Source organism: Orcinus orca, chromosome 19 (genome assembly GCF_937001465.1).
Source record: "Orcinus orca chromosome 19, mOrcOrc1.1, whole genome shotgun sequence".
Classification (NCBI taxonomy): Eukaryota; Metazoa; Chordata; class Mammalia; order Artiodactyla; family Delphinidae; genus Orcinus; species Orcinus orca.
The window spans coordinates 5052559-5080475 of record NC_064577.1 but is presented as its reverse complement, the minus strand read 5'-3'; the positions used below and the strand labels follow the sequence as shown (position 1 = coordinate 5080475).

The 27917-nt window shown below is 50.6% G+C and overlaps 2 protein-coding genes across 7 annotated transcripts in view; one reads left to right on the top strand and one right to left on the bottom strand.

The window, feature by feature from the left end:
• Positions 1-184: 184 nt before the first annotated feature.
• Positions 185-9130, top strand: PROCA1 (protein interacting with cyclin A1). 4 transcript variants are annotated; one of them, XM_033423385.2, is made up of 6 exons: positions 188-652; positions 3758-4082; positions 4711-4797; positions 6947-7082; positions 7364-7519; positions 7607-9127. In XM_033423385.2, exons 2-6 carry the CDS (start codon positions 4022-4024, stop codon positions 8277-8279), a joined length of 1113 nt encoding a protein of 370 aa, XP_033279276.1. In that variant the 5' UTR covers positions 188-652; positions 3758-4021; the 3' UTR covers positions 8280-9127. The 4 variants fall into 4 exon arrangements, with proteins under 4 accessions (XP_033279279.1, XP_033279276.1, XP_033279277.1 ...); XM_033423386.2 differs by having other exon boundaries at positions 3734-4082; XM_049701755.1 differs by lacking the exon at positions 188-652 and adding an exon at positions 659-1339.
• Positions 9131-9669: 539 nt separating this feature from the next.
• SUPT6H (SPT6 homolog, histone chaperone and transcription elongation factor) overlaps positions 9670-27917 on the bottom strand; it is a 31567-nt gene continuing 13319 nt past the window's right edge. For all 3 annotated transcript variants that reach the window (XM_033423383.2, XM_012532106.3, XM_049701723.1), the window contains 27 exons: positions 27612-27754; positions 26795-26943; positions 26540-26638; positions 25948-26077; positions 25711-25861; positions 25384-25538; positions 24988-25183; positions 24438-24577; positions 24208-24325; positions 23217-23293; positions 22822-22957; positions 22392-22529; positions 22146-22313; positions 20968-21095; positions 19634-19841; positions 18957-19104; positions 18380-18522; positions 17318-17458; positions 15571-15766; positions 14932-15170; positions 14263-14376; positions 13966-14090; positions 12119-12231; positions 11640-11717; positions 11377-11543; positions 10719-10906; positions 9670-10458 (listed from right to left, as the gene is read on the bottom strand). In XM_033423383.2, coding sequence (XP_033279274.1) covers positions 10272-10458; positions 10719-10906; positions 11377-11543; positions 11640-11717; positions 12119-12231; positions 13966-14090; positions 14263-14376; positions 14932-15170; positions 15571-15766; positions 17318-17458; positions 18380-18522; positions 18957-19104; positions 19634-19841; positions 20968-21095; positions 22146-22313; positions 22392-22529; positions 22822-22957; positions 23217-23293; positions 24208-24325; positions 24438-24577; positions 24988-25183; positions 25384-25538; positions 25711-25861; positions 25948-26077; positions 26540-26638; positions 26795-26943; positions 27612-27754 — 3975 coding nt within the window. In that variant the 3' untranslated portion in view covers positions 9670-10271. The remainder of the gene's footprint in view (positions 10459-10718; positions 10907-11376; positions 11544-11639; positions 11718-12118; positions 12232-13965; positions 14091-14262; positions 14377-14931; positions 15171-15570; positions 15767-17317; positions 17459-18379; positions 18523-18956; positions 19105-19633; positions 19842-20967; positions 21096-22145; positions 22314-22391; positions 22530-22821; positions 22958-23216; positions 23294-24207; positions 24326-24437; positions 24578-24987; positions 25184-25383; positions 25539-25710; positions 25862-25947; positions 26078-26539; positions 26639-26794; positions 26944-27611; positions 27755-27917) is intronic.

Here is a 27917-nt window from a genome sequence, read left to right as displayed (position 1 = left end):
GAAGAGCCAGGATGGCTGGTTGGAGTTTAGTGGGAGTAGCTCCCTAGGCAAGCGGGCAGGGGCCCGAGTGTAGATTGGGGGCGGGGCTAAGGGCAGCTGCTGGGTTCCGAAGGATTGGGAGGGGCCCGGAGGTTGCGAGAATGGCTGGGGCGGGGCTAAGAACGGGGTTAGGGGCGGGGCTAGGGTCTGGGGGTAGGACTAAACCTGGAGCCTATCTGGAGAGGAACTAGGGATGGGATTGAGGGCTGGGCCTCAGCGGCCGAGCTAAAGTTTAGGCCTGAGATAACGGGGAGGTGCTAAGGTTAAAGTGGAACAAAGAGGGAGCGGCCCGGAATGAACTGGAAGGACCCGGATGAAGAGCGCAGCGGAAGCTCAGACTTGGGCTAAGACAACGCAGCCTAGAGCGGAGGGAGGCGGGAGACTGGGCAAGCACGAGGCGGAGTTAAGGGCTGGACTGGGGCGAAGCTGAGATTGGGGTTTACGTTGGACTCGGCCAAGCTGAGGTTCAGGGTTGGACTTCTGCGAGGAAGAGTCTTGTAGAGACGAAGAACTAGGCTGAGAGATATGTGGGTTAGGACGACACTGAGGATTGAAAGGTGGACTAAGGAAAAAACTGAGGACGATGCCAGCTGATGGGACGAGAGCAGCACCGGTAAGGAGGGGACGTGGCAGCAGATTAGGGGAGGGCTTCCAGCTGGAGGCGTGGCATGGGGCCTGGCTTGAGAACCCAAGGTGGATGTGGAACCTGAGAGAGCCCGACGAAGGAGGCGGGGTCAAGGACTGGCTGGGGCGGAGTTAGGATCTGGGGGTGGGCTCACGTCGAGACATGGACCAATGATTGAGGACTGGGGTCCTGAGGACCTAGAGAACCGCCTGCGCGTTCAGTTGGGGTGGTCCGGTTGAAGCCAGAGCTGAGGCCTCTGGTTGTAAGGCTGGAAGGCATTGCTGTGCCGCACCGGAGGCCAAGCCGCTGCCCAAGAAGTGCGGGGCTTGGCTGGAGCCCATGGTCCAGCGGCCAACTAGTCGCCGGGGCTGGGGCGGGAGGTTTCATTGACTCTGGGGCAGGAAAAAGGCTGGAAGTTCCACAGGTGACATCACAATCGCCTCCAGATGTGGGCGGGGCCAGGGAGGCATTTCCAAGGAAACGGGAGCTGCCCTGCCTTGCTCCGTCCTCTTCCCTCCCTCCCTTCCTTGGTTGCTCCCTTCCTTCCTCCCTCCCTCCGTCCCCAGTTCTGCTACCCGGGTACCCCACCTGAAACCCTACCCCTTGTGCCGCAAGGTCGGGGGGAGCGCCTCAGCTCTCCAGACTGGGAGGATTCTGTACAAATGAGCATCACCTGTGAGTTTTGAGTTAGGCCCCTGCGCCCAGAATAATGCCCTACTGAGAAAGAGACCACAAGCCTCCCTCTTCCTTTTAAGCTATCACTCTCATTCATTATGAAGTCCCCCCTGTGTCCAACTTCAATCACTTCTGCTGAGGAGCTCTGGACTCTGCTTCAGTCGGAAACTCCGACTGAAGATCTGAGGAGAGTTATTAAATCCCTCCCCTTGGCAGAGTTGTAATTGTCAGGGCTTCTTGGGGGTGTCAGGGGAGTTAGTCAGTGGACCCTGCATATAAGCCTCTTCCATGGTGACTGGAGAGAGCAAGCAGAGTTTGAATCCTGACTCTGGCTCGCGCTCCTCTGGCCTGACCTTAGGGTCCAGGCTGGATATGGGAGGCTGTGGAGTCAGGACTGAGTAAAACCAGAGGGTGAGGAATTGGCTATATTAGAGTTGAAAAGCTGGTGTAATGGTAAGTGATAGCTGGCAGGGCAGTTTTGGATAGGACCATAAGTAGGCTGAAAGAGCATAGACTATGGAGCCAGGAAAACAGGATTTGAATCCTACCTCTGTCATCTGTTAACTTGTGTCTTTGGACAGGTTACTTATTGTAAGTCTCTGTCCCCATCCATAAAATGGGCTTTGGTGAGGATTTAAAATCAAAGACATATTTTAAAAGCCCCCCCCCCCGAAATAAAGCCCAGCACAGTGCCTGATATTAGGAAGATGCTCATCCAAGGTCAATTCTCCTTCCCTAGAAAAGTCCCCAGGTTTGAACCCTGAGCAGAATCTCCAATGCCATAGCTTCTTTGTGGCTCCAATAGGGGCTTTATTCTCTTCTACTCATGTGTTCATTCAATCAACCAACATTTACTGAGCACTTTCCATGTTCCAGGATCTATAGATACAGAGGTGGATTAAATATAGGCCTTTTTCTCAAGTTGCTATAAACACATGAAGTACATTGGCGTAGGGTTGGGCAAAAGAGAAGTGTGACCCATTCTACTTGGATAGCATTGTTCTTTCCAAGATGAGCAGGTGTTCCTGGGGAGTGGGAGGCAGGAGAGAAGGAATGGAAAAGGGAGGGGTGGGAAGAGGGATGGATGGACAAGAGGAACTTATAACTGAAGAACAAGGGCCTGGGTCCTGGGGACCAGTTCTGTCCTGATAAGGAGTTCTTACCTCATCCTGAAGGCAGTGGAATGCTATTAAAGAGGAGGAATGTGCTGAACCGGTTTGGCTGCATTGTGAGGGCTGGATATGGGTAGTGAGACAGAAGTCAGGGAGGCCAGGCAGAAGGTTACTCCAGCTGTCTTGGTCAGAGATAATGAAGGTCTAAACCAAGACAGAGGCAGATATGGGGGCAGGTAGGCATGGCAAGACTTGGTCATCAGGTTGGTGAGAAGTGAGGGAAGGAATGATCCCTAGATTTCTAGCTGAGGTGTCTGTTGCTCTCTGAAGTGGAAGATACAAGAGGAGGTGGTTCATGAAGGGTAGGGAGAAGATGGTGGGTTCATATGGGACATGCTGGTTTGATGTTTTGGGAATGTCCAAGAGGACATTGGCTACATGCTCAGGAAAGCAGTCTGAATTGGAGACCCAGATTTATGTCATTTTATTAGTGGATGTTGAAACCATGGAAGTGGATAACATTATCCAAGACAAGCCTGTAGCTTCTTCTGAGAAGGAGACCAAAGACAGAACCTTGGTAATCACCAATTTAAGGGGTACAGCAGAGAAACAGGGGACAGCAAAGGAGTTAGGAAAGAACTAAAAAGCTGGGAAGGAAGAGAGATGAGAGGCGTCTGTCATGGGAGCCAAAGGAACAGTTTGCAGAAGAAAGAGATTGGTCAACAGGGTCAAATGAGATGAGACTAAAAGAAGGCCACTGGGTTTGGCTATTAGATCACTGGTGGCCTTTGCCTGGGCTATTCTGCTAGAGGGGCTGGGATGGCTGCCATGCTGTAGGTGGCTGGAGTAGAAGAGAGAGGTAGAGACTCTGAGCTCACTAAAGTAGGGACTAGGCTTCCTTCACTGGTGCCTAGTAAAGCTAATACATCCGTTAAATGAGGGAGTGAATAAACTTGGATTGAAAAGGAAGAGGGGTGGGATATGCAGTGGCAGAGTGAGAAACAGAGTTCATAGAGTGTTTTGTTTGAAGATGTTCATAACCTGTAGGGAGGAAAAAAACCCCAAACACTAAAGAGGCAGAAGGCGAGAATTCTGGCTGGGACCTAGAGTTCAGGTGCTTGGGCAGGAGGAAGGAGGGCCACTTCCCCAGGCTGGAAGTTGATGAGGGTGGGGACAGCCATAGATAATGCTGGTGAAATTTTGTGCTGAGAGGAACAGAAGCAGGGTAGGAGTTTCCAGGAAAGTGCTTGGAGTTTCATTCATTCATTCCATTAATTTTGAGTACTTCCTGTGCTGTGGAAAACAGAAGGAGCTCACCAGGGACCAGTAGAAGGATGACCGAGTGCCACTGAAAGCCCAGCTGAAGTCCCCAAGCAGTCAGCTACCTTCCTTAAGCAGGATTCAGCTCCAGTACCCCAAAGGACAAAGCTAAGTGGCAGAAAAAGGAAGTGGCAGACTCTACCCTGTGGTTGCTGATGGAGCTGCTGCCGGTTGGAGTTGTCTTTGGGAACACCCTGGGACAATTCCTGGAACCGTCCCTTCTTGCCTAGACTCTGGCTCCCTCCTATTCATGACTCCAGATTCAGCTCCTATTATGCTTCTTCCAAGAAGGTCACCCCATCCCCATCTCAGTAGGTGTCCTTGTTCTGTCCTCCCACAGGCCTTTGTCCCCACCATTTCCCTCCCTATCAGTGTCTGCCGCACACTACTGTCATGCACTGTTCCACAGACCTCTCCTGCCTCTCCCCTCCTCATGCCCTCCCCCAGCCCCTTGACAGCAGGGACTGTTGTGTTGTTCTTTTTTTTTTTTTTTTTTTTAAATTTATTTATTTATTTATTGGCTGCGTTGGGTCCCCGCCGCTGCGTGCAGGCTCCCTCCAGCTGCAGCGAGCGGGGGCTACCCCTCGCCGTGGTGTGTGGGCCTCTCACTGCGGCGGCCTCTCTTTGTTGCAGAGCACGGACTCCAGGCGCGTGGGCCTCAGCAGTTGCGGCTTGCGGGCTCTAGAGCGCAGGCTCAGTAGTTGTGGCGCACGGGCCTAGTCGCTCCGTGGCATGTGGGATCCTCCCAGACCAGGGCTCGAACCCGTGTCCCCTGCATTGGCAGGCGGACTCCCAACCACTGCGCCACCAGGGAAGCCCCTGTGTTGTTCTTTTAATCTCTGCATCTTCTGGGGACTGCACCTGGAGCTTCTCAGGAAATGTTTTTTGAATGAATGGTATGGGGAGGGGGGCTGCTGTTACCTCTCTGTACTCTCTCAGATATAAACAGGTTACCCAGCTGGGAGAGAGGACATCTGCTGGCTGGTGTAGCGTCCAGCACTGATGCATCTACCTTCTCCTCTGAAGGTGGGTCTGTCTGGGGGATCTCTGGCCCCAGGGGTCCCCACCACCCCTCACCTGGTGGTAGGCAGGAGGGAGGGAAGTGTTTGGTCCTGAAGGGGTCACCCAGCTGCCCAACCCTGAGACCCCTCCTTGTGCCAGACAGAGAGGGCCACCCCTTCCTGGAAGCCACAATCACCCGTTTCCTTTGTATGGCACTTTATGTATGGTGCACCAATATCTTTGACACATGTAAACTGAGTCCTCCCAACAACCCTGCAAAATAGGTATTACCGTCATCCCCATTTTGTGAATAAGGAAATGAAGGCTCAGAGAAGTAAAGTAACTTGCCCTAGGTCACCCAGCTAGACTTGGACCCAGGCCTGACTACAAGTTCAGAGCAGTTGCCACCCTGCTGCCCTTTGCTCCAGTTCAGCCGTGCTGGAGAAAGCCCGAGGTGGTGGTGCAGGACTCTTACTCCCCCTGCCTCTTATTTCCCTGAGATGGAGAAAGGGCATGGGAGGAAAGGAAGCAGAAAGGGAGGCCACTAAGTGGATCTGGGGTGTATGGGGGACCCAGGCCCCCCAGAGCCTGGTGGCGGGGGAGGGAAGGGGAGGAAGAATGTAGGGAAGGCTCAGACCAAGCTGCTGTCTCATCTCTCAAGAACTTTAAGGCCACTTGGAGTAACACACCCCCAGCCTGATTAGCTACTAGCTGGTGGCCAGTATGAGGTCTTGCCCCAGTTCCACCCCTTGTAGTGGCTAGATAAAGGCACAGCCCTCCTGGCCTGTTTGGAGGGAGTTAGCCAGCCATAGCACCCCAAGCTGGGCTGGCCTGGAACTTGGGAGTGCCCGCCCCCTTTCTCCAGAGCCCCCTTCCTCCTCTGGGAGCGGGCGGAGCTGGAGTTCAGGGGGAACCTCCAGGAAGGTGCCTTGTCCTCTCGGCACAGGGAATCACTTCCTGGGCTTGTTTTAGATGGTGGCCCAAGGGGAGAGCCATTGGTAGACTGGGGCCTTAGGCAGGGTCAGAGGTGAGGCAGTGAGGGTGGAGGCTGGGAGACACCAGTGTGTGCACAGGGCTTGCATTCAGCTGAGCAAAAGAGGTAGGAGCCTTTCTTCAGGCCTTTCTCCTAATCCCCAGGCCTCTCCCCAGCAGCTTCTCCCCTGTGCCCTGGGACACGGTATCCGTGTCGCCTACAAGGGGTAGACTGTTTGAGTCTGTGGCTCTAAGACTGGGGAGAGAGAATGGATGGGGAATGGGAACTTGATGAGTAAAGAGAAGGGAAAGAATCAACAGTGAGCTTGGGAAAGGGGAGAGAAGTGAGAGTGAGAAAGGTGCCAGAGGGAGAGGAGAGAAGGAGGGAAAGGGAAGAGCCAGCGGGAGCAGCCAAGGAACATGACGCACTGGAGGCTCAGGCCTAGCTCCCCTCCAGGCTTGAGCTGTCATGCTGCAGCAGGCCCTGGGGATGGAGTGGCTTCAGAGGCTGTGAGCGGTCGGACACTGGCCTCCTGGGCCTGTGTGGGGCAGGCGTAGGAACTGAGGATGCTGCTGCCGCCAGGTTTAACTACTGGGGACTCTGAAGTGGTGCTCCCGTCTGCCATGGCAAGAGGGCCCTCCCTTACCCAGGTACTCTGTGCAGTGGGGTAGCTGACAACTCCGAGCACGGGGTGAGGGGCAGGCAGGAGTCAGCAGAGGGCCCTGGGAAGGAAGGTAGGCTCCCACAGAAGGCAGGGGAGGGGAAGAGGCAGGTGTCACAGGACAGCAAGGGGGACTTGGTGAGACACTGTCCTGGGAGTCTGCGAGGGGCAGGCAGAGTCACATGCAGTGGACTGGGGAGAGGAGAGCGCTGGGCTGAGTTGTTACTACTCAGCAGTAGAAGCAGCTGTGGGGGGAATCCTGGCGGTCCAATGGTTAGGACTTGGCACTTTCACTGTCGGGGCCCAGGTTCAATCCCTTGTTGGGGGAACTGAGATCCCACAAGCTGCATGGTGCGGCCAAAAAAAAAAAAAAAAAAGAAAGAAAAAAAAAAGAAACAGCTCTGGGGGAGGGAGGGACGATGGTGGCAGCAGGTGAACCTGGTGAAGCCTTTATATTGAGCTGTGGGAAGGGAGATCCAGGTATGTTGCTGCTGCTGCGCAGTACGACCCACACTTACCCCAGACTCCTACCCTGTCAGGTGAATTCAAGGACACTGACAGGTGCTGCTGGAAACACAGAAAGTGCACCGGGCACATCATCCATCCCTTCACCTCTGACTATGGCCACCACGACGTGCACCTGCACTGTATCAGCCACTGTGACTGTGATTCTAGGTAAGGGCCCTCCTCCTTGGGAGACCCACAGCCCAGGAGAGGACTCCTGGGTAGAGCCAGATCCAAAATTTTCACTGTGGTTCCCTGCTTCAGCTCTGACCTGGTGCTGCCAGCCCAGCCCCAGCTTCTGTAAACCTGGCCTGTGTTCCAGGAGCCACGGGGAGGTCTTTTGGCAGACTGGGCTGAACCCAGTGCAAGCCTGCTGTCCCTCAGGCTTCTTGCTCTGGGCCCCTGGGGAGTCGTGGAGGCAGGGGAGCCAGCCTGAGTCCCCTGTGTGGCAGGCTGAAGGACTGCTCAGAGAAGACATATAGCAGTTCTGGAGATGTGGGCCTAACCTGCTCCCAAGATGTGGACTCGGCCTGTTTCAACATCATCCAGTGCCCATGCTTTGAGCTCATCCCAGAGGGAGAGTGTGTGGAGCGGTTCTGGTGTGGCTGGTGAGTGCCGGCGGGCCGATGGGGGTCACTGGCCCCCACACTCCGTCAACCATCTTTCCCTGTTCTCCTCTCCCCCGGGTGCAAAAGCTACAGGCCTGTCTCTGTGGCAGTGATCCACCATCCCATCCACCGTGAGTGCGGGACAGATGACCTAAACCAAGAAGAGGAAGAGAAGGAGGAGGAGGAGGAGGAGGAGGAGGAGGAGGAGGAGGAAGAAAGCAAGCCTCCCATCCCGACCCAGGTGGGGCCCCCTGCCCTCCTCACCAACACAGGTATGGGCATGGTCACAGGTACCCCTGACTTAGCAACTCCCATCACCATCTGGCGTTCCGAAAGCCCCACAGGGAAGTCCCAGGGCAATAAGATGATCAAGAAGATAAAGAAGAAAAAGGGAAAAGAGAAAGACAAGAAGGAGGAGACGGATGAAAAAGCAAAGGTGAAGAAAAAAGTCAAGAAGGGCAAGTTGACTAAGAAGAAAAGCCCAGTTAAATCAGAATCACCTCCAGACTTAAGCCGATCGTTAAGCCCAAGAGAGTTGGCCAGGATGTCAGAGTCCAGCCCAGACAGCTGGCGAGATCTGGACAGTTACAATGACCCTGGGCGGGAGGAACCCTCCAGTAAGGATATTGTGGAGTCTTTATCACCCAGGAAGAGAGAGAAGAACGGGGTCCAGGCCACGAAGCCCAGGATGAAGACCTCACCAGTCAAGAAGGTCAACATGAGGAAATATCCCCCAGCATCAAACCCCAATCTCAGTTGAGGCCAGGGTGACCAGGGCGAAGAATAAATACGGTCAAACCTGTAGCTGACCCCCTGCTTCTCTCTCCCTCCAACCTGGCTATTTCGGGGGGGGGGGGAGGGGGCAGCATCTGGGCATAACTGGAGCCAAGGGGCTAAGGAGCTGCAGGTGTTTCTGAAGGGCAATCCGTCTTTCAAGAGGAAGCCCAGAGAAGGCAGGTGGGAGGGCAGGGAAGGGGCACAGCCCGTTTCTCTGTAACATCTTAGGTCCAGGGCAGGAGAAGAGCACCTCTGGGTGGGAAGGAGGCTTCCTGTCTACTGGGAGACAGGTCTGTGCAAAATCCACTTGGTGATAGGCATTGTGTGCAGTGATACCACTAATAAATTGAACCTTTTAACCCACTCTGTGCTGCCTTGCCTGGCCTTTCCCTACTCTAAGTGGCCCTGGGGCAGGTGCTGGTGGCATCAAAACGAACATGATGAACCTTCCCAGCTGGTGTGGCCCTGCTCCTGCTAGGCCCTTCTAGGCCTTTTGTGCTGAATTCCTGTCAGAAGGCCAGCCCCTTCCCCCAACTCTTGCCAACAAACAGCCAAAGGGATCTTGAATGAAGGAAAGCAAGGCGGGAAGCTCTCCAAGTTTGGGCAGCAGTGGCCTTTTCTGACTTCTCTGCTGAGCCCCAAGCAGAGGAAAGGAAGGGGGAAAGCTTTGCTTTCCCAGAGCTGACAGGCAAAGCTCTGAGGTGAAGCCCTAGTGAAGAAACACAGGGAGATCAGTCCAGAACAAAAGAGGCAATGGGGCTCGGGGAAGCGACTAGTCAGCTCTCTTCGTCAGGGCTTTGTGTGTGTGTGGGACCAGGTGAGTGGGGCGCCCATCCTGGGGGAGATACACTTGACTCACGTGGAGGTACTGTCAGAGACCAAGGCCCAGCCGGCAAAAAGGGGAGAGAGAGGTGCAGGGTTCAAGTGGAAACCCCCAGATTGACTTGTGGCCTTTCTCCCATGTGCCAGAAAAGACTAGAAGGCACAGTGGATGGGGTGGCTGTATGTGAGTGTAATAGCAGCTGCTAACATTTCCTGAGGCCTGATGAGGTCCCAGGCACTGGACTTAGCACTTCACACATTCATTCTTAGTCCTCACAGCTGCCCTGCTGAGCTAGGTACCATCATCTCCATTTTACAGATAAGAAAGCTGGCTTAGAGACAACAGGAACTCGCTCAAGGTCACAGGGCTGGGAAGTGGAACAGGGATGTGACCCTAGGCAACATGGTACAGAAGCCACCTGCTCCTCTCTAAGTCCCTGCCTCTCTGATGGCCTGGAAGAGGGAGTCAAGGGAGCCCTCAGAGCTCCAAACACTGCTTTGAAAGCTCCCCCTCAAGAGCTGGAGACTTGGAGAGAGGCTTTGCCAAGTGCTCTGTAGAAACACTGTTTATTCAAATGGCGGGCAGGAAGCGTGGCAGCAGGGGGTAGGGGCAGCCAGGTGGGGCTGGGCAGGTTAGCACTGTTCCCCTACGTCCCTTGTGATCCTGCTTTGATAGCCACCCAAGCTGTTGGTATCGGTCAGAAATACCTTCCCTCCTCTCTCCTGTCCCAAACTGAATAAATAGCATTCATCTCCCCACGAGAGCTGGGGAAACTCAAGTGCTGAGCTGGTGCTCCGTCACAGCCCAGAGTCAGGTGAGAGCAGAAGCTCAAAATGGCTTGTAGGGAGTAGAATACAAAACTGTTCCACTCTCGTTTTCTTCTTCCTCTTCTTCCTCCCTGCCACACTCCCTTCCCAGCCTGGTCCCAGGACAGGTGGTCGGTGAGGACCTGGAGCGGGAGTATTGTTGCCTAGCGTACACTGAGCTCAAGTGCGCAAGGTCATCCAGACTGTCACCCATCCAGGCTGACCACCAAAGAGAACGTCAATTCACTCCACTTTATGGACAGAAAAGGAGGGGCAAGGAGTGAGGCAATGGGCAGCCAGGCCTCTCCCAGCCTCAGAGGTAACCAGAGTCCTAGGAGCAGGCCCCCTACCGATCCATCTCGTCCAGGAGTGGGGTGGCGTCGCCAGCAATAGACATGGGGGTGCTTTCGATCATAGGGCTGGGGGAGGGCCGAGGTGTCAGCCGCTGCTTCTGTTTCCGCCGTTCTGCCTCCTTCTCCTGCAGCCACTGTTCCGCCATCTTCCCCCAGTCGATGGCTGCATGGCTGTTGGACCTGGGAGGGAGAACAAGGGCCTTTGAGACTGGGACTCTCTAGAAGAAAGCCTTCCCAGCAATCACTGGTGAGCATCCATTCTTGCAGAAATGGACCTCGCCTCTATGGACAGCAGCCATGGCCTGCTGCCACACTGTGTTCTTCCCTCTTCTCCCAGAAAGTAGTCCTCCTGGGGACATCACCTGGGCCATGGCTGTCAGAAGATCCAGAGCACCTCCCTCTACTAATAACCTGTTCTGTGCCACCATCTGTATACTTACTTTGGCTGCTGCTGCCGTTGCCGGGAGCTGGAGGAGGGCTGGGGCTGGGGCTGGGCAGACTGAGGGGTGGTGCTGGCCTGTAGCTGGTGGTACTGTGGTGTGGTGATGGGCTGGCTTGGGGTTGTGTAGGAGTAGCTGGGGGTCATTAGTGGCGTGGCCACCGGCTGCTGGGCTGGCGTCGGGAACACCTGGAGAAAGGTGAACAGTTGAATCGGGACGGGTTTTGTGCTTATTTGGTTTTTCTGTGAATTTCTGGCAAGCTGAAAATTTGGGCTCCATCCAGAGCCTTCCAGCTGACCCTCTCCTGAGCAGTGTGTGGTTCTGAGCAGCAGAGGCAGGCCAACACGATGGGACCTGGCACAACAACACAGTGCACCCTTGACCACTTGAGGTTGCTAGAGGCTTGAGGATTCTAAAGATCCCAAAAGACTCTGGAAAGGTCAGAACTTCTCTCATTCCCGTTCCCCTTAAATGGGCCTGAGAAAAAGGAACATCTGCTGGAGACAGTTCCTAATGCTGTGGTAGCATCCTCTCCTTAGGAAGGCCCTCGTGGTGGGCACTGCAGAGGCCAGTCTATGGACACAGGCTGGTAAAGGATGACCGTTCCCTTTCACCCTTCCCCACCCTCTGCAGGGAGCCTCCTCCCCAAGCCACCTACGTGGTAAGCGCTGCTGCCCCCTCCACTGCCGCCATAGCCATACTGGCTGGAGGCCCACTGCGCCGGGGTGGCATTAGGGTTCTGGCCTTGTCCTGTCACGGCAGCAATGGCACTGAACACCTGTGAGGTCATGTTCTGGGGCAGGGCGTTCACAGCCCGTGTCAGATCTGTAAGCACACAGAGGTGGGAGATGGGCATGTTAGAGGTGACAGTCCTTCTAGCTCCATCCCTCTTACCCCCAGTCCCCGGCACGAGCTCCTTACCTGCAAGGTTGATATTGGCTGGGGTAGCATTGATAGAGGCAGGTGTCCGGGTCCTGCTGCTGCTACTGGGGGTGATGCCTGTAAGAAATGGCCCAAATTATGTCTCACCAGAAACCTACTTCTGGTTTTACAACTGGGGGGCTGGGAGAGGTACTGAGGTGGGTGGAAAGAAGGGAAGCTGGGGGGATTCCCTGGCGGTCCAGTGGTTAGGACTCTGCGCTCTCACTGCTGAGGGCATGGGTTCAACCCCTGGTCGGGGAACTAATATCCCACAAGCCACGTGGTGTGGCCAAATAAATACATAAATTAAAAAAAAATAGGGAAGCTGTACAGGCAAAGTGGAAGATGGAATAGGAATTAAGAGAACTACAATGACAGCCTAGGCCCCAGCCCCTCCTGTAGAAGGCTAGTGATTATCTTGACTCAGCACTTAGGTGTCCCTCAACCACACTCCACAAGTCAGAGAGAGTAGAACTCACCTGGTACAGGATCCTGATAATGATCCTTAAACCATCTGAAAAGGCCATTCACAGTCGGGAAGATTTGGCCCCGGTACCGGAATCCTTCTGGAGTCACTGTTACATATTCTATCCTGGGATTTTGGGAGGAAACGTGCATCAGATACCACTTGTGGCCAGCTGTAAGAGAGCGGCCAGAGCAGATTTCCACCATGTGAAGTAGCCACACTGGGTGCTGGGGGAAAGGAGAGATAAAAGAGCCAGTCCCTGACCCTGTAAAAGGAGGCTGCACTCTGGGTGAGGTGAGGAGGGCACAGCAGAGTCCAGGCAACGCCAGGAGTCAGCAGCCCCTGGTGTGCTATGTTCAGGCTGCCGGAAGAAGCCTTGCTGGGGGCTGGGCCACCGTCCTGCGCTGCAGTATGTTGGCAGCACACTGCAGGTGAGGGTTACTGAGATCACAGAGTGTCAGGGTTGGGAGGGGCCTCCCAGGGCAGCAAAGCACAGCTCCCCACGAGCCGGAATCTGGAAGTGCTTCTTGACGGTGGTTGGTCTGCCCTTATTTAACACTTTGCCAAAGCAGAGAGTGGATCAGAGGATGGGCTCTGGGTTCAGACCCAGTCCTTGTTCCAGTTTTGTCTCTGCCACTCATCACCTATATGGCTTTGTACCAAGTTACTAAACCTGAATCTCGGCCTCATTTGTAAAATGAGGATGACAGCACTTAAACCTATAGCGTGGGTATGAGGAATAAATGAGACAACACATGAAGCACTTATCACAACACTTAAAACAGGTTGTGCTCAATAAAGGACAGCTGTCAACAGCCAACAGTCAACGCTAATAAGTACGGCGATGTGCTGACTCATATTAAGCTGAAACCTGCTTCCTAGATCTTCTACCCAACTGTTGTTCATTCTGTACCACAAAGAGTTTGTACCCCTTTCCAAGGGACGCTATCATGTTGCCTCTGCTCCTGGTTAAAGTCCCCTGTTTGTTCAACTGTTGCTCATGGGATAGTTTCCAACCGCCACATGGCCCTGGCTGCCATCTTCTGGAAGCATGCTGGTGAGTCAGAAAAGGCTTCTCAGAAACAAGCACAATATTCCAGAAATGCCCACGATGGTGCAGGGTCCAGAGTCTAGAGCTTCTTGTCCTCTGGCCTCTGAGCCCCTCCTAATAGAGCCCACACTGTGCATCATGTGCGAGCAGTACAGGACTAAGAGCAGAAAGGCACAAGCTGTGGCCAAGGACCAAAGGGAGGATGGGAGAGTAGAGAAGGCTAGTATGGCTATCAGTCTGGGTAAGGGACACAAAGAAAGCAGGCCTAAGGAAATCAGACTTTGTCTGATGCAGGGTGAACAAAGGAGGGACTCCTTTGGGATAGAGGAATACCTAGGAAGGCCAGCCTGTCAGTCATACACAGAAGGGAGCGGAGCAGGTTGGTGACTGGAAGAGATGCTTTCCTGACCTATCCCCGTTCAGCACAGGCTCACCACAGCAACAGTGAGCCACCGTGTGCTGAAAAGCCCTGGTGAGGGTGAAGCAGACAGTGGAAGGAGTGACCAGTGTGTTGGCCCCCATCTTTGCCAGTCAGGTGGAGAGAGTGTCTGGTAATTTCTATCACTCTCTGGGAGGGAGAAGAGGTGAAGGGAACTCCTTTTCACAGGGTTAATTAAAGAACCTTTCTTATTCAGTCTGCCTTTTGCCTCTAAATCATCACCCTCTTTCCCCACCTCCAACCTCCACCTCCACTCTGAACAGATAAGAGGAGAAAGGCAGTCAAGCAGAACCAGAGAGAGTACTGTTTGGGGGCCTGCTAGCCTATCTGTGGACCCCAGTGGCAGCACCTTCTCAGCACCAGTGCTCACCTGGGTTTACCCCGGGGTTGGTATCCCAGTAGGAACTTGCCGGGCAGTTCCTTGCAGGCACAGATGAAATAGGGAATGAAGGTGGGCTTCTCCTTCTTAGTTTTGATGAGCAGCTCCTCTAATTTCTGGGGGTAGAATGAGGGGGAGAGGTTGGGATAGCAGCATGCTTGGTACACAATGTCTGGCTCACACATGATGTACACCTCCTTCACCAGCTGAGCATCCCCTACACTGAAGGGAAACCATACATCCGTAAGTGACTGGGAGGTGTCATCCCTTGCAGGGCCCTGGGCTCACCTTACGGTCCCCACCACTGCAGTCCTGATAATACTTGTGGTTCAGAAGGTCCCGGGCAAAGGATGCCATAGGCTGAACATAGCGGGCAACAATCTCATCCAAGTCTTCAAATTCCTGTGGGAAGAAAAAGGCCCCGACTGTCATATCCAGAGCTGAGATTCAGCCTTTCATCAAATCCACTTGGAAGAGAACCCACTGGAGGGGAGGAACTTCCCAGCCCTGCTGCAGCCTCACTCTGCTGCAAAGTCCCCTCAATTTATCCATCTGTCTGAGTCATGCCCAGATTTATTAGCTTACAAGGCACAAAGTCCTTTAATTCATAACTTTAGTTCTCCCTTAGTGCTTGGGAACAATAGGGGGCTTCATAAAATTTCTCTCCACTGAAAACAGGACAAAGAAATTTGGTGTGTGTGTGTCGTGCACGAAGCGCTTGCATGTGTATTTTCTCCTCTTCCTCCAGCGGTTCTCTAGTCTATTTTAAAATCTGGAGAACAGGGAAAGAAGTGCAAAATATACAAAACTGATATCAAATTACTCATTTCATAACCAACCTCCTGTTTTGTTGCTCTGTGTAGCTAAAATACAATGCATACCAGTAACTAAGGTGAAAGTGGTTTGTTTCTGGAAGCAGGAGTGGGGATGCTAGTGCAGGCAGGGGCTGCCTCTCACCTCACTGTTGATCCACAGGGTGGCTCCCAGGCTGAAGGCATTTTCCTTGCCCTCTTCCCGCACATCCACGTGCTGGTATATGCCGTCACTGACCTTCCAGGTCACTGTCAGGTGATTTTCACCCTTGCTGCTCGGTCGGATGATCACGTCACCCTGGTCCATGGTCTCCATCATTTTTTCTGCTTGCTTAAAATTTATATTATGGAAGGACGGGTGTGCAATCACTCGCTTGATATATGCTGAAGAGAGCAGGAAAGAAGTATACATCAGGTGATGGGACTGGGAGCCAACATCAATGGGACAGGCCATGGCTTAATCTCTGACCCACTACTGAAGTCTGAGACTCTTTCACCCTCTCTGGGCCTGGTTTCTCTGATATGAACGATATGTTAACCTGGGCCCCTGGGTGCTGAGAGAATGAAGCTTTAAGAGTCACAGTGCATTAGCAAAGAAAATGTGACCCAAGAAGACCCCAGCTTCCAGCCCTGCCAATGGCTCCCTTTCATGATGCCTCTGGGTCTCAGCACCTCAGAGCTGAGCACTCACTCCCACTGGGAAGCTGAGCAGTCAGCAGTGCATCCTGCAGAGGGAGAGCTGCCAGGACTTGGGGTGCACAGGCATGGTCATGGGCACACTCACTGGTCCGCTGCTGCTTCCGTTTCATGTCCTCTTCCTGCTTGTGGTCTGCTGCTTCAGCGTCAAAGTCATAGTAGGTGTCCTTGGGCAGTTTCCACTCGTTGTTCCTGTCCATGAGGTCTGAGGTGCGGCAGGTCAGGTCTGCACTAAACTTCTCGATGTCAATCTTCATGATGCGGCAGTGAACAGTCATTCCCACCTAGATCCACAGAACATTTGAGCTGGAAGGGACAAAGATGGTCTAGCCCGATGCCCTATTTTACATGTGAGAAAAGCAAAGTCCAGGCAGAAAGGTGGAGTGACTGCCCAAAGCCAGCCAGCTACTGAGTGGCAGATTAGCAGGAGTTCAGAGTTCAGTTTCGTCTGCAGACTATAGTCTGTGCTCTGTGCTGATGCCTCCCACTCTAGGCAGAAAAACCAACTGAAGCCTCCTGGGACATATTCTGTCACTGGTAATATTCCCTTTTTCTCATAAAGCTGCCTAATTATTGCTGCTAGGATGTGATCCAAGTCTGGCTGCCCTTTCTGGAGGGAAAGCAAAGTAGTAGCTATTTTCTGTACTTTACCCCTGATTTGAGCCCTTCTGTCTAAAGAGTGACAAAACCCAGTCATCTGCATGGCTCTCCTTCTGAAAATCTCCCTAGCTTCATTTACAGGCATACCTTGGAGATATTGCAGGCTCAGTTCCAGACCACCGCAATAAAGCAGATATCACAATAAAGTGAGTCACAAGAATTTTTTAGTTTCCCGGTACATATAAAAGTTATGTTCACACTATAGTCTACTAAGGGTGCAACACTATTATGTTTTAAAAAATGTACATACCTTCGTTAAAAAATACTTTATTGCTTAAAAATGTTAACCATCACCTGAGCCTTTAGTGAGTCCTAATCTTTTTGCAAGACTAACATCAAAGACTACTGGTCACAAATCACCCTAACAAATATAATGAAAAAGTTTGAAATACTGTGAGAATTACCACACATAAATGTGACACAGAGACACGAAGTGATCAAATGCTGTTGGGAAAATGGTACTGATAGACTTGCTCGATGCAGGGTTACTACCAACCTTAAATTTGTAAAAACAAACAAACAAACAAACAGTATCTGCAAAGGTCAATAAAATCAGGTATGCCTGTATTCGGAATGTCTTTCCCCAGCCTTCCTAAGTCCATAGGCTCAGGGGTTCACAACACTTAGAACCAGAGAATTTGGCAGATGTGGTACCAGCTGTATCACTAACAAACCAGCTGATCCTGGAAAAGGCACTCAAATTTCTCTGAAAAGAAAAAGTAGTATTTCCTTCCCCATCAGGCTGTGAGATTTGAGTCAACATATGTAAATGTCAAGGGCTGGTATCTAGTGTGTGCAGAATAAATGGCAGCTCTGACAAGAGAATACTAGAACAGAAAGGGAGCTTAGCCTTTCTGCTTCGCAGCATGTAATGCTGGGCCCTGCTTCCTGCCCGCCGGACTAAACCACAGCTTCCCACGCAGGAAGAGAGAGCCCTCTCTCAAAGGGCCGGCAATTTGATGAAATTTCACAAAGGCAGGGCACAAAAGCTGCTCCTCATTCAGACAGACGGTTCTCGCCCTGACTTCACTCAACTGGTTATAAATCCTCCTGAAATGCTCCCCACCAGGAGCCACTGGGAACAGAGCCTAACTGCTGGTGGGGACAGCCCAAAGCCAGCCTGATTTGGGCAGCTGAAAACTGCACCAGGGGCCTTACCCCAGTCATTCACCTACCTTCACTCGTTCCTCCGGCCGCTTTACCACTTTGTCGCTGAGGAATTTGGTGGGGATGAAGCCAGTGACACCATTGTCTAGCCTTGTTTTGACACCGATGGCCTGGCCTGGGCATGAACCACTGTCAAAGTGGTTCCAGACCTAAAGAGGGCATCAGGAGAGGAGCTTGATCATTAAGATTCTGGAGATCACACATTCAGAAAAGAGCTGCCAGGAGTGCTGTAATTCATTTTACCATTGACACTGGCATCATGATGTGAGAACACAACGACTTAGTCACCCAGCAACACAGAATTTGAATATTCCCAAAGTTCCTTGACTCATAACTCATGTTTGGCACCACTGGCCATCAGACCAATTTTTTATGTTAATCTAATTTATATGTCCCTCCAGCTACAACTGAAGCCCCTCCCTCCCATTCTGTTCTGACCTAGTGGGCATCTCTGTGAAATATCTCTGTCAGTCTCCTCAGAACAACTCATTTCAGTGAACCAGGCACACCTTGGCTCTTTTATAACCTGGACAAATCTCACCAGCTTCTTTTATTGGGTAAAGTTAAGAAACTGTCTATTTTACAGTCTGCCTAAATAACATTTGAGGATCCAGAACAAGCTTTCAGGATGGCTTTTATGAGTTCTAACCATGAGAAAAGCAGATGATGTCTAGAAGAATGTGGGAAAAATTAAGATGTGTGTGGACAATGAAAAAATTGAAGGGAGCCTTACAGATACCTTCTAACTAGCATAGGGACACAGTGCCTACACTGTATGTGAGAAATGCATATATCCTCTTGTCTCTACTCTGGTTGAGCTACATCCTCAGAGAATGGGAAACAAGGATTAAGGGTTGAGCGAGAACAGAAAAAACCACATAGATCATTTCTGACTAGCATACAGAGGGACTTCATGTTAGGCCTATATGCATTCCAGCCCTCTTCCTTCTTTGTGTATTCACTTGGTAAAGTGTCATCTAAACTATCCCCATTCTTGGTTCCTTTCTAGGGCACTGAGACCATTCAATAGAGGAAATTCAGAGTTACCATGGTAACAATGCAGCACGTACCTCGCTTAGTTCAGGGAAATTGTCCTGTTGACAGAAGGGGCACTGCCATAGCCCTGTCTCATCGTTGCGGATTGCCTGGTCATAGCTCTCACCCTGTGGACGCCTATGGGCGATGCCAGTGACGTTGCAGATAATGAGCTTTCCTGGAGGAAGGGGAGAGGAGGAGAGGGAAGGGAAGAAGAGAACAGGAAGCAGGCTAAGAGAACGGGAGAGGTAACTCCTTCCCACCAGCCGTTTAATGACAGAACTTCTGTCCTAGAGCATCTCCACTGATTTCCTTCACATCCTCAAAAAGGGAGATCTTCCCCTCATTTGATGACAGGAAAATGAGGCCATAAGACTGACCCCATGAAGACCCCACAGCAGCAGGTTAAAAGCATAATCTGACCTTGAACTCAGCTTTGACTTCCAGCTCAGGGCGCTATAATCTTCTTAAAAGTTTCTCTGGTCTTTCCCACCTACAGTACAAACCTGCCTCATTCTGCTGGAACTGTTGCTTGGTATGAATGTGTACAGTAAACGCATCCCCTCACCCCTATGTATCCTCCTCCAGCTAAAAAACAGACACAGAATTTACCAATGTAGAAGGTCTCTGGTGTTTCTTTGGTTAACATATTGAAGATTTCCTCTGTGTTGGGAGAGCGATAGGCTGTCCGGAGGTCCTTATACCGACAGCTCAGCTCTGCTCGGATGTCATACAGAGTGATGTGTTTGTCACCATAGCCCTGGGGAAGAAGCCCCCGTCAAGAAGAGCCTTGCAACTGCTCCCCAACTGAGCCATCAGGGGTTTCAATGAAAGAAGTAGGCCAGTTGGCTCCTGTCAGGGTTTCTCTTCTATCCCCCCAACATTTACTAAAGGACTAAAGGAGGTTTTCAAACTTTTTCTTAGCCACGGAACACTGTTCTGATAAAAATGCCTCACGGAACCCCAATGTGTAAAACAGACAAATGCAAAACCGCACCACTGGAAAGGAGGAAAGAGGGCCTAGAAGGAAACCCTGCTACTCACCCCCTCCCAGCTCCCTCGCAATGTGCCCCCAACAATGACTACAGCAGTCTCCGAGACGTCCTCGGCTCCTTAATAAGCAGACTGAAAACTTCCTTGAGAAACCCAGTACAGCACGGGGAGGGAGAAGGATCAGGTCTCCTACACTAACACTATTAGGGCTTCTCTGAGGACTTGCTGCCTAAGTCTCCTCTCAACTAGGCCACTTGGGATAGTTTCTGTGCCAGGCCTTCTACACTGTCACCCACCTGCCTCTCCAGTTCTTCTGCAAAGGCATCCAAGTCCAGGTCCTTGAGTCGCTCTGGGTTTTCCAAGATCTCCTCAAGGGCCCCTGCAGGGTTGGCATCCTCGGCTGATTCATCATATTCCAGAGCATCCACTGCCATCTTCCTGGCCCACTCATAGGTCTCAGGGTGAACTCGGGAACCATCAAGGACTTCAATATATGAGTCAGTGCTGAAGGAAAGGCAGAAAAGGGGCAGGATATATAACGAGAAGCTTCTAGTAACAACCCAGATGTCCACCAATGGGGAACTGGTTAAATAAATTAGGGTACCTCCATACAATGGAATACTATACAGCCATTAAAAAGAATGAGGTAGATCTATGTGTGCTGACATGGAAAGATGGCCACAATATATTGATACGTGAAAAATGCACTGCAAAACACTATGAACCGTATGATCCCATTTTTGTAGTAAATGGGTAGTTAGTAAATGCATAGCAAAAATAAAATTTAGAAAAGTTGTAGTATACATCAACTTGTTATGGTAATTATCTCTGGGGGGTGGGATTATGGGGGACTTCCACTTTCTGCATAATATTTCTATATGTTGAATTTTATATCATGAACTTATATAAGTCTTATAATAAGATAAAACAAGAAGGGGGAAGAAGACCTTTGAGAATTTGCTGACAGCTACTTTCCCCCATAAAGCCTTCCCAGGCTGGTCTTGCCCGTGCACTCACATGGACCTATGTTATTCGTGGAGTGTTACAGCAAAGCTGGGTGGAAAATGAAGTTTTAGAACTTGAAGCCTATTTCCCCACTGATTTCCATTACTGAATGAGGAGCTATGTGCCCGTGGAAAAGATCCTCCAAAGACTGAGTTGATAACTTCTGGAGAGGAAGAGGTCAATAGTGAAGTCCAAAGTCCAAGTGAATAGAACTTTCTCTCAATAACATCATCTCAAAACATACCAAATCTCTCTCCCCCTTCCTTATGCCTCAGACCCCCACACTGCTTCTCCACTGCCCCTTCTATTCCCACCCTTATCTAGCCACAACAAACCATTAACAATAGAACAAGTATGTGTTTACTGAACCAAGTCTTATGTTTTCTGTCCTTAATTTATAAACTAAGTTGGTTCTTTTTATGTTTCTCTCACAAAAAAGCTTCACATAATTGAACTGATCTTTTCCATAGGTCAGAGGCTCTTGACTAAATAAAGGTTCCTCACCTTTGCTTTAAAACATTTCCTAATTTAAACAGCTTGTGGCCCTTTGACAGCCCTAATCCCTGAATCCCCAAAGCAAAGCCCAAGAGAATTCCTCTTGGCCCACCCAGGCAGAGGGCATTACCTGTCCCCCAGGGAGGCCGTGTCGATCTTGAGGAAGCCAGCGCAATTCATGAAGACTTTGGGACCCATGTGGCACATGGTGACCAGCTGGGTCCGGCTCTCGAGCCTGGTGTTGTTCTGTTTCAGGATCTAGAAGAGCAGACTGGAGTAAGCTGGAGCAGTAGGCAGGCCCCACCTCCCAGCCTGCTTTCAGGTCTCTGGGAAACCCTCCATGATGGGAATTTTGCCGCCACACCCTGATATCTAACTGAGCACTACACCATACTAACTGCTACTAAAAATATTATGTTAAAAGACTATACTATGCCAAGCGAAGATATTACATACCTAACGTATTGCTTCAAAGTTAATGATACAGTCAAGTAGCCACCCCATATTAAGAAAAAAAAAATTACAAATACTCTTGAAGATCACTACATAGCCTCCTCTGTATTGAAATCTTTTTTTTCCACTAGGGAAAAACCCCCCACTATCCTGGGCTTCCCTGGTGGCACCGTGGTTAAGAATTTGCCTGCCAATGCAGGGAACATGGGTTCGAGCCCTGGTTTGGGAAGATCCCATATGCCACGGAGCAACAAAGCCCATGCGCCACAACTATTGAGCCTGCGCTCTAGAGCCCGCGTGCCACAACTACTGAGCCCGCGCGCCTAGAGCCCGAGCTCTGGAACAAGAGAAGCCACTGCAATGAGAAGCCCGCGCACCACAACGAAGAGTAGCTCCTGCTCGCCACAACTAAAGAAAGCCTGCATGAAGCAACAAAGACCCAATGCAGCCAAAAATAAATAAATAATACACACACACACACACACACACACACACACACACACACACATATATATATACACACACACACATATATATATACACACACATATAAAAAAACAAATAACCCCCACTATCCTGAGGTCTGTGTCTAGTACACTCTCGCTTTCCTCCATCTCTTTTAAATCATGGCTCAGGTTATCTTTTCCATGAGCCACCACTGTACAGTAGTGAAGACCATGACTGTGGCCACCTGGTCTGAAGTCTGACTCTTGACTCTCTCTAGCTTCATGACTCTAGGCAAGAGGTAAAGTGCCTTTACCTCTCTGACCTTGGTCTGCCTGTCAAAGCATATTGGCAAAGTAAAGTTTCAATGAAATAGAACTTTTCTTTTTTTCTGATTCAACCCAATCCTACCTTTAGGAGATGGGTCCCTTTTCGAGGTCCCAGGCCACAGACATACTGAATTAAGGCCTGGCTGTAGGGGTGGGCAATGGCACGGTTGACATCAACTCCAACCTCATTGACTCGGTTGATAAATTCACAGTACAAGGCATTGAGCAGCTCTTCTTTCACCACATGCTCCTGTCGACACACAGCAGGCAGGGATAAGGTTACTGTGCCACTCTGTCCACTTGGGCCTATCTGTCAAATTCTACTCACCTGCAAGGGGTGAAACTTGAGGCACAGAATGTCTTCATCAGAGCTGCAAACCTGGGCAAATTCAATCAGAGGGTCCTGGATACGCCGGGCCAGGGAGACTGCCTGTCTCAGCACAGGAGGGTAATCCCGGAACTCTGCCTAGAGTCAAACAAGGGTCAGCAGGGCCATAAAGTCTCCTCAGCTCTAACAGCAAGAGGAAATCCAAACCGCCTGGCTTTTTAAGTCAATTTCTCTTCTCTGGGACCATTTTTCCTGGGACCAATTTAATCTCTGGGGCTCCCCATCTGAACCATGACTGGCACAATGGAGATCCTCTGCATAGGTAAGTGAACAGGTGCAATCCTGTGCCCCCATAATCTTTGTTTCCCCAACTCCCTGGGATTGATAGCTCTTGCCTGTGCAGGGCCTAAGGGTGGGGCTCCAGCATTACCTCTGATTTCTTGCTGTTCATATAGAGAATGGCCAATTCATTGTCAATCAGCTCCACCCCAATAGAGGACAGCTGTTGACCTTGGTCCAGCTCATGCACAATGCGCTTCACATCCTCAATCAACATCTGGGCATCCCTGGAGGAATGAGGGGTGCTGGTCAGGGATATTTCTGGACAGTTTCTCAGGGATGAACAATCTCATGGCTGGGAGTGGGGGAGGAGAGAGCTTTGAAGACAAAGAGGTACAATATCCCCAGGGATATCCCCTGGGGATGGGGATATTACCAAGGCTCTACACAGGCGCATGCCTACTCTGTAACAGGGACAGAGCAGATTCAACAATAAAGGATGAGTGACTTTAAGCCAGGCCTGGCCCAATCCCCTGGTACCCCTACCTGTTCTCTCCTGCAACTGTCACCACATGAGGCTTTTTGTTCAGGAGGAATTTCTTTAGCGTTTCAATGTCTTGAGCCTGGAGTGAAAGAAAATTGGAGCTGAAGGACTTTGAGGATAGGGAGATTTCAAGCACTTCTCTCTCCCTAAGTAGCTTGAGACCTTACAAGACCACAGAACAATGATGCATCACACGTTGTCAAACTGGAAGACAAAACGAGGGGACTAGGACCTCTAGTTTGAACATTGTACTTCTGTTAATATTTCCTAAGATTATTACACTTCTGGCTTATACTTGAGTTGTGGTTAACTAAACATACTTAGGTCTTTTTTTAACATAAACCACTGCCTGGCAGTCAAGACTATTCTAATCTCCACTTTAAGATTTTTCTTTCTTTTTTTAAAGAGCTGTTTGTTGAAAATTATTTTTTAGAATGGAGCTCTGTCAATAAAATTGAAAGATACCTTTATGCTAAAAAAAAATCAGAAGCATATACACGAGATGAATTCAAATTTCTCTTTCCCTGGTAGAAACACAAATGCTAAAGCAGAGAAAAGATTGGCTTAATGCCACAGTGGCTTTCAGCTCCTGGAACAAGCTGACCCAGATGCTGGTAAAAACAGAGGCAGTTATGGCAGCTCCCAGAAGCACATAAGGCCTAGGAACTGGCTTCAAGCCAGAAGGAAATTCTGCACTAGAACTTGAGTGCCATCTACTGCCTACGGAAGTGAGACTTATCCCAGGACTTAAGAGGTCAGGGACCAAGTCAGAGATAATCAGGGTCTTGCACGGGACGTTGCTTAGGCCATAAACTCTTTTTTTTTTTTTTTAACATCTTTATTGGGATATATTTGCTTTACAATGGTATGTTAGTTTCTGCTTTATAACAAAGTGAATCAGTTATACATATACATAGACCATAAACTCTTATCCCCACTGAATTATAAGATGTGCTCAAGATGTACACTTGGTAACCTGTCCTAGTCACTTGCCTTCTTCTCCCGTTCTTCCTCTCTCCATGCAGTTCGCCGTTTGGTAAAATGAGGCAGCCGGAGGAAGTCTGTCACTTCTCCTTCACCGTTGACCAAGGCGCAGAACACAGGGTGATCTCTGCCAGCCCAACAGAAAAAGAACCGTGTGATAATCAGCAATATGAGGATATGAGTAAGAGAAGAATGAGACTAGGGAGACAGATAAGGGGTGATGCCAGACAGAAAGTTACCTGGCAGAGGAGAAAGCAATGCCTAGGACTCGGATGCCCTTCCCTTGGTTCTCATCCATAAAGTCATCATCTTCCTCTACCTGTTGATCCGGCCGGTAGGGTGCCACCCTCAACCAGTTGTAGAGCTTCCGACTACAGGCCTGGGGAGGAGGCACACCAGTCACTATGTCCAGCAGGCCCGCCAAGTAGGTTAAGGAAACAGATGCAGGCACACATTTGCAAAGGTCATATTTATATGCATGCACATTCCTAGCCCTCAGCACGCTTACAACCTGAAGGCGTACTTTGCTTTTAGAAATAGGAGAGTACACAGAGGCCAGTCGTATAAACAAAGAGTATGTGTATGCAGTGGGGGAGGGAGGGAAGAGGCTCTTCAAGTGGGGAGGTCTTGGAGTGACCCGTGACCTTGTTTGCACTCCCTCTCAGGTTACACTAAGCCTGCCCCCAGTGTTTCCCCATTAGCTACAGGACAGCTATTAAGGGGTGCCTTCACTCTCAGCTCTAGCTTGGGGAAATCATGTGACTAAAGATCACGAGCTCCTCTCCTCACCTTTATGACATATTCTTTGGCTTCGGCCAGCAGCTTGTTCTTGAGCTCTTTGGCCATCTGCACGTACAGGAACTGCTGCAAAGCTCGCTCGATGGCCATGGTCCGCTGCCGATTCCACTCCTGCACCTGGTGGCTGAACTCATCTCGGTAGTAAAATTGTTTGATTTCTTCAAAATACGTCTGGTCATTGCCATAGCTGAGGAGAGACAACACTGTGGTGTCAGGGACAGAGAAAAGGTGATGGCCAAATGCCCTTGAACACTGGGAGTGACTGAGCCAGGGACGGTGGCTTGCTCAGTTCTGAAAGTGTGGTTCACATTCCTGAGGGACCCCTCCTTCCAACAGACTACTGACCAAGCCCTTCCCAAAGAGCCCCCAGCCCAGAGCTTTGCTTACCCTTCCACCCCCTTCATGTCTATGCTGATGTCAATGGTGAGCAGCCCTTCATCTTCAGCCAGGCATATCTTGAGGAACTGGTCATCTCTCAGTTCCTTAACAGGCTTGTTCTTTAAGTACTTGAAGGAGTAAGCGTAGTGGGCTTCATCCACATCCTGTACACAAGAGGGAATCATCAGTCAACAGACAGACTGGGCTTGACCCTTGGAAAAAAGACTGACTCTCTGCTCTCAGGCAGACAGCTCAGCTAAGTGTGAAGGCAAGAAACTCAGTTCAATCAAACAGAGCTGGACCACATGCTAGATCAAAGCCCCTCAACTGGCTTACCTTTCTGCCTTTCTTGGTGGGGGTTATATTGAGCTTGGCTCTCTCCTGGAAAGTTTGCCTCAGCACCTGCCGGACAAGGGGCTCTCGGGCAATCTGCAGGGCTACCATGTAGCGGGCACCTTCCAGCACAGCTTCTGGTGTAGGGAACTGGCTGTAGGGAAAATGGAGGAGCTGCAGGATGACGACATCTTTGCCCTCAGGTCCCTCCTCCTGCCAGCCACCTACTGCAACGCCTACCTGCAAACATAATCCTTGGCCAGCTCCAAGGGCTCTGCAGGAAACTGCTCTGTCTCGTGCCTCTGGTAACTGTCCCGGAGGTTTTCCCCAAATTGCTCAGGAGTAAGCCCAAACTTTTTGGCCAAGCCATCTAAAGCAAACCACGAGGGTGAAAGGTGAGCCAACAGCTGGGCCCAGTAACCTCTTGGCTTTCAGTCTAGAGCAGCAATTCTGGGCATTAGACTTTAAAGGGATCACAAATGAGCAGGAGCAGGATGTCTTACAGTGAACAGTGAAAACGCTGACTTTAAATACCTAACAGGCTGTCACAAAGCAGAAAAAGTAGAAATTTTCTGTGACTACTGGGGTCAGAACTAAGGTGGAAGTTACCGTTTAGTAAAAGAACTTCTCAAAGATAGGATGGACTCCCTCTCTCTGATCGTGTGTTTCCCACTCCTTCAGAAATTATGGGAGAGGCTGGACCATTCCTGTGGCGTGGGTGTGGGTCATGGTAGCAAGTGTTAAAAGTGGACTGGTGACTCACTCAGAGGTCCTTTAGGTCCTCTTCCTACCTACCAGTGACTACTGGGGAACGTATACAGCTCGTTTTTACCTAGCCCAGCGCTCTGGCAGATGGTGTACATATCTCGGCGGGAAGCCTGCTTGAGCTCTGGCCCTCTCTGTTCCTCATCTTCTGCCTCCTCACCATCACCTGGGAAGAAAACATGAGTTAGTCTTCTGGTTTCCGGTTTCCAATCACTCCCAAGGATCTGACACATGTAGAGAAGCCCCGAAGTGTAATCGGCCAAGGGGATCCTTGGAAAGGCCATGGCCACCAAGCCTCTAGGTTTTCGTTTCCAACACTCACCTTCCTCATCTCCCTCTTCTCTTACACGCTTTAGCTTCTTGCGGCTGGCCTTGGCGGCATTCTGCATCTTGGGGATGTCACGACCATAATAAAGCAGGAAATGATTGTAGACATCTTTCAGTTCATCCATTGATTGTACATCCTTGAGCCTGGAGGGAAGGGACATAAGACCTCAACTGTCACAGAGGAAGGGTATACCCCAGTTTTGCTACAAGAGGTCCAATTCCCATGAGGCAAGATCCCAACTAGGATGAGTACCTATATTCTCCAATTATTAAAGACATGCATTGGCCCCAGACCATGACTTAACTGCAATCAAGGTATCTTAAAGGAGGAATATGTCAAATAAGTGGTGGCTGGTGGTTGTTAGAAATGGCAACAAAAAGGGAGAGGCAGATGAGGCAGCATGTCTCCGGTTCAGAGTCCTTGAGACAGTCCTTGTCCTTCTTTCCCAGGTTCATGCCGCTGGCCACTAAAATCATCTGCTCCCCTCCCACACCCCTCTCTGATTCCAGGCTCACCAAGTTACTTTCTGGTTGTAGTTTGGTTTCCCATGTAGCTTTTCACACGGGGAACATATAAATAAGCAAACATGACTATCTGATCCTCTTAACCTTTTATACCAAGATGGATAAGTAACAGGAATTTCCCTGTCAGAAAGATCACTTTTGACGTGTTGCTAAGTTGGGATTCTAAGGAACGGGTCCCGTGCTGAGAATTTTGCAAGGTTATGCTGCTCTGGGGTGGGGGTGGAAGGGCAGGGGCCTGGCTTTGGTGTGAGGGCTCCCTGTAATGGAATAAACCCTGCATATGCTACCTCTCCATGTCGGTGGTGTCCAGAGCCCGGATGCCATCAGCAAGGGGCTTGTCAGGGTCAGCAGAGATTTGCTCATACTGATAAGCCTGCATCTTCTCAAACAGCCGTGTTAGGTTCTCCTTACGGATCCTCAGCTGGGTCCACTAGGACAAGACAAAGCAGGAGTAAGGGATGGTATTCAGCCTTGGACACCCAAGACCATGCTGTTCCTTACCAGGAGACCCTGGGGGAAGCCTGACAGGGTCTGGGCTGCCACCTGATATGTACAGGAGAACTTGGGTGCCAGTAGTGGTAGTACCCAGTCCA

Bases quoted from the DNA above. Each gene is read 5' to 3' on its own strand.
- PROCA1 (XM_033423385.2), top strand. From the start codon at position 4,022: ATGACTCCAGATTCAGCTCCTATTATGCTTCTTCCAAGAAGGTCACCC. The intron at 4,083-4,710 runs GTAGGTGTCCTT...GTACTCTCTCAG, and splicing joins GTCACCCCATCCCCATCTCA to ATATAAACAGGTTACCCAGC. The intron at 4,798-6,946 runs GTGGGTCTGTCT...CTACCCTGTCAG, and splicing joins ATCTACCTTCTCCTCTGAAG to GTGAATTCAAGGACACTGAC.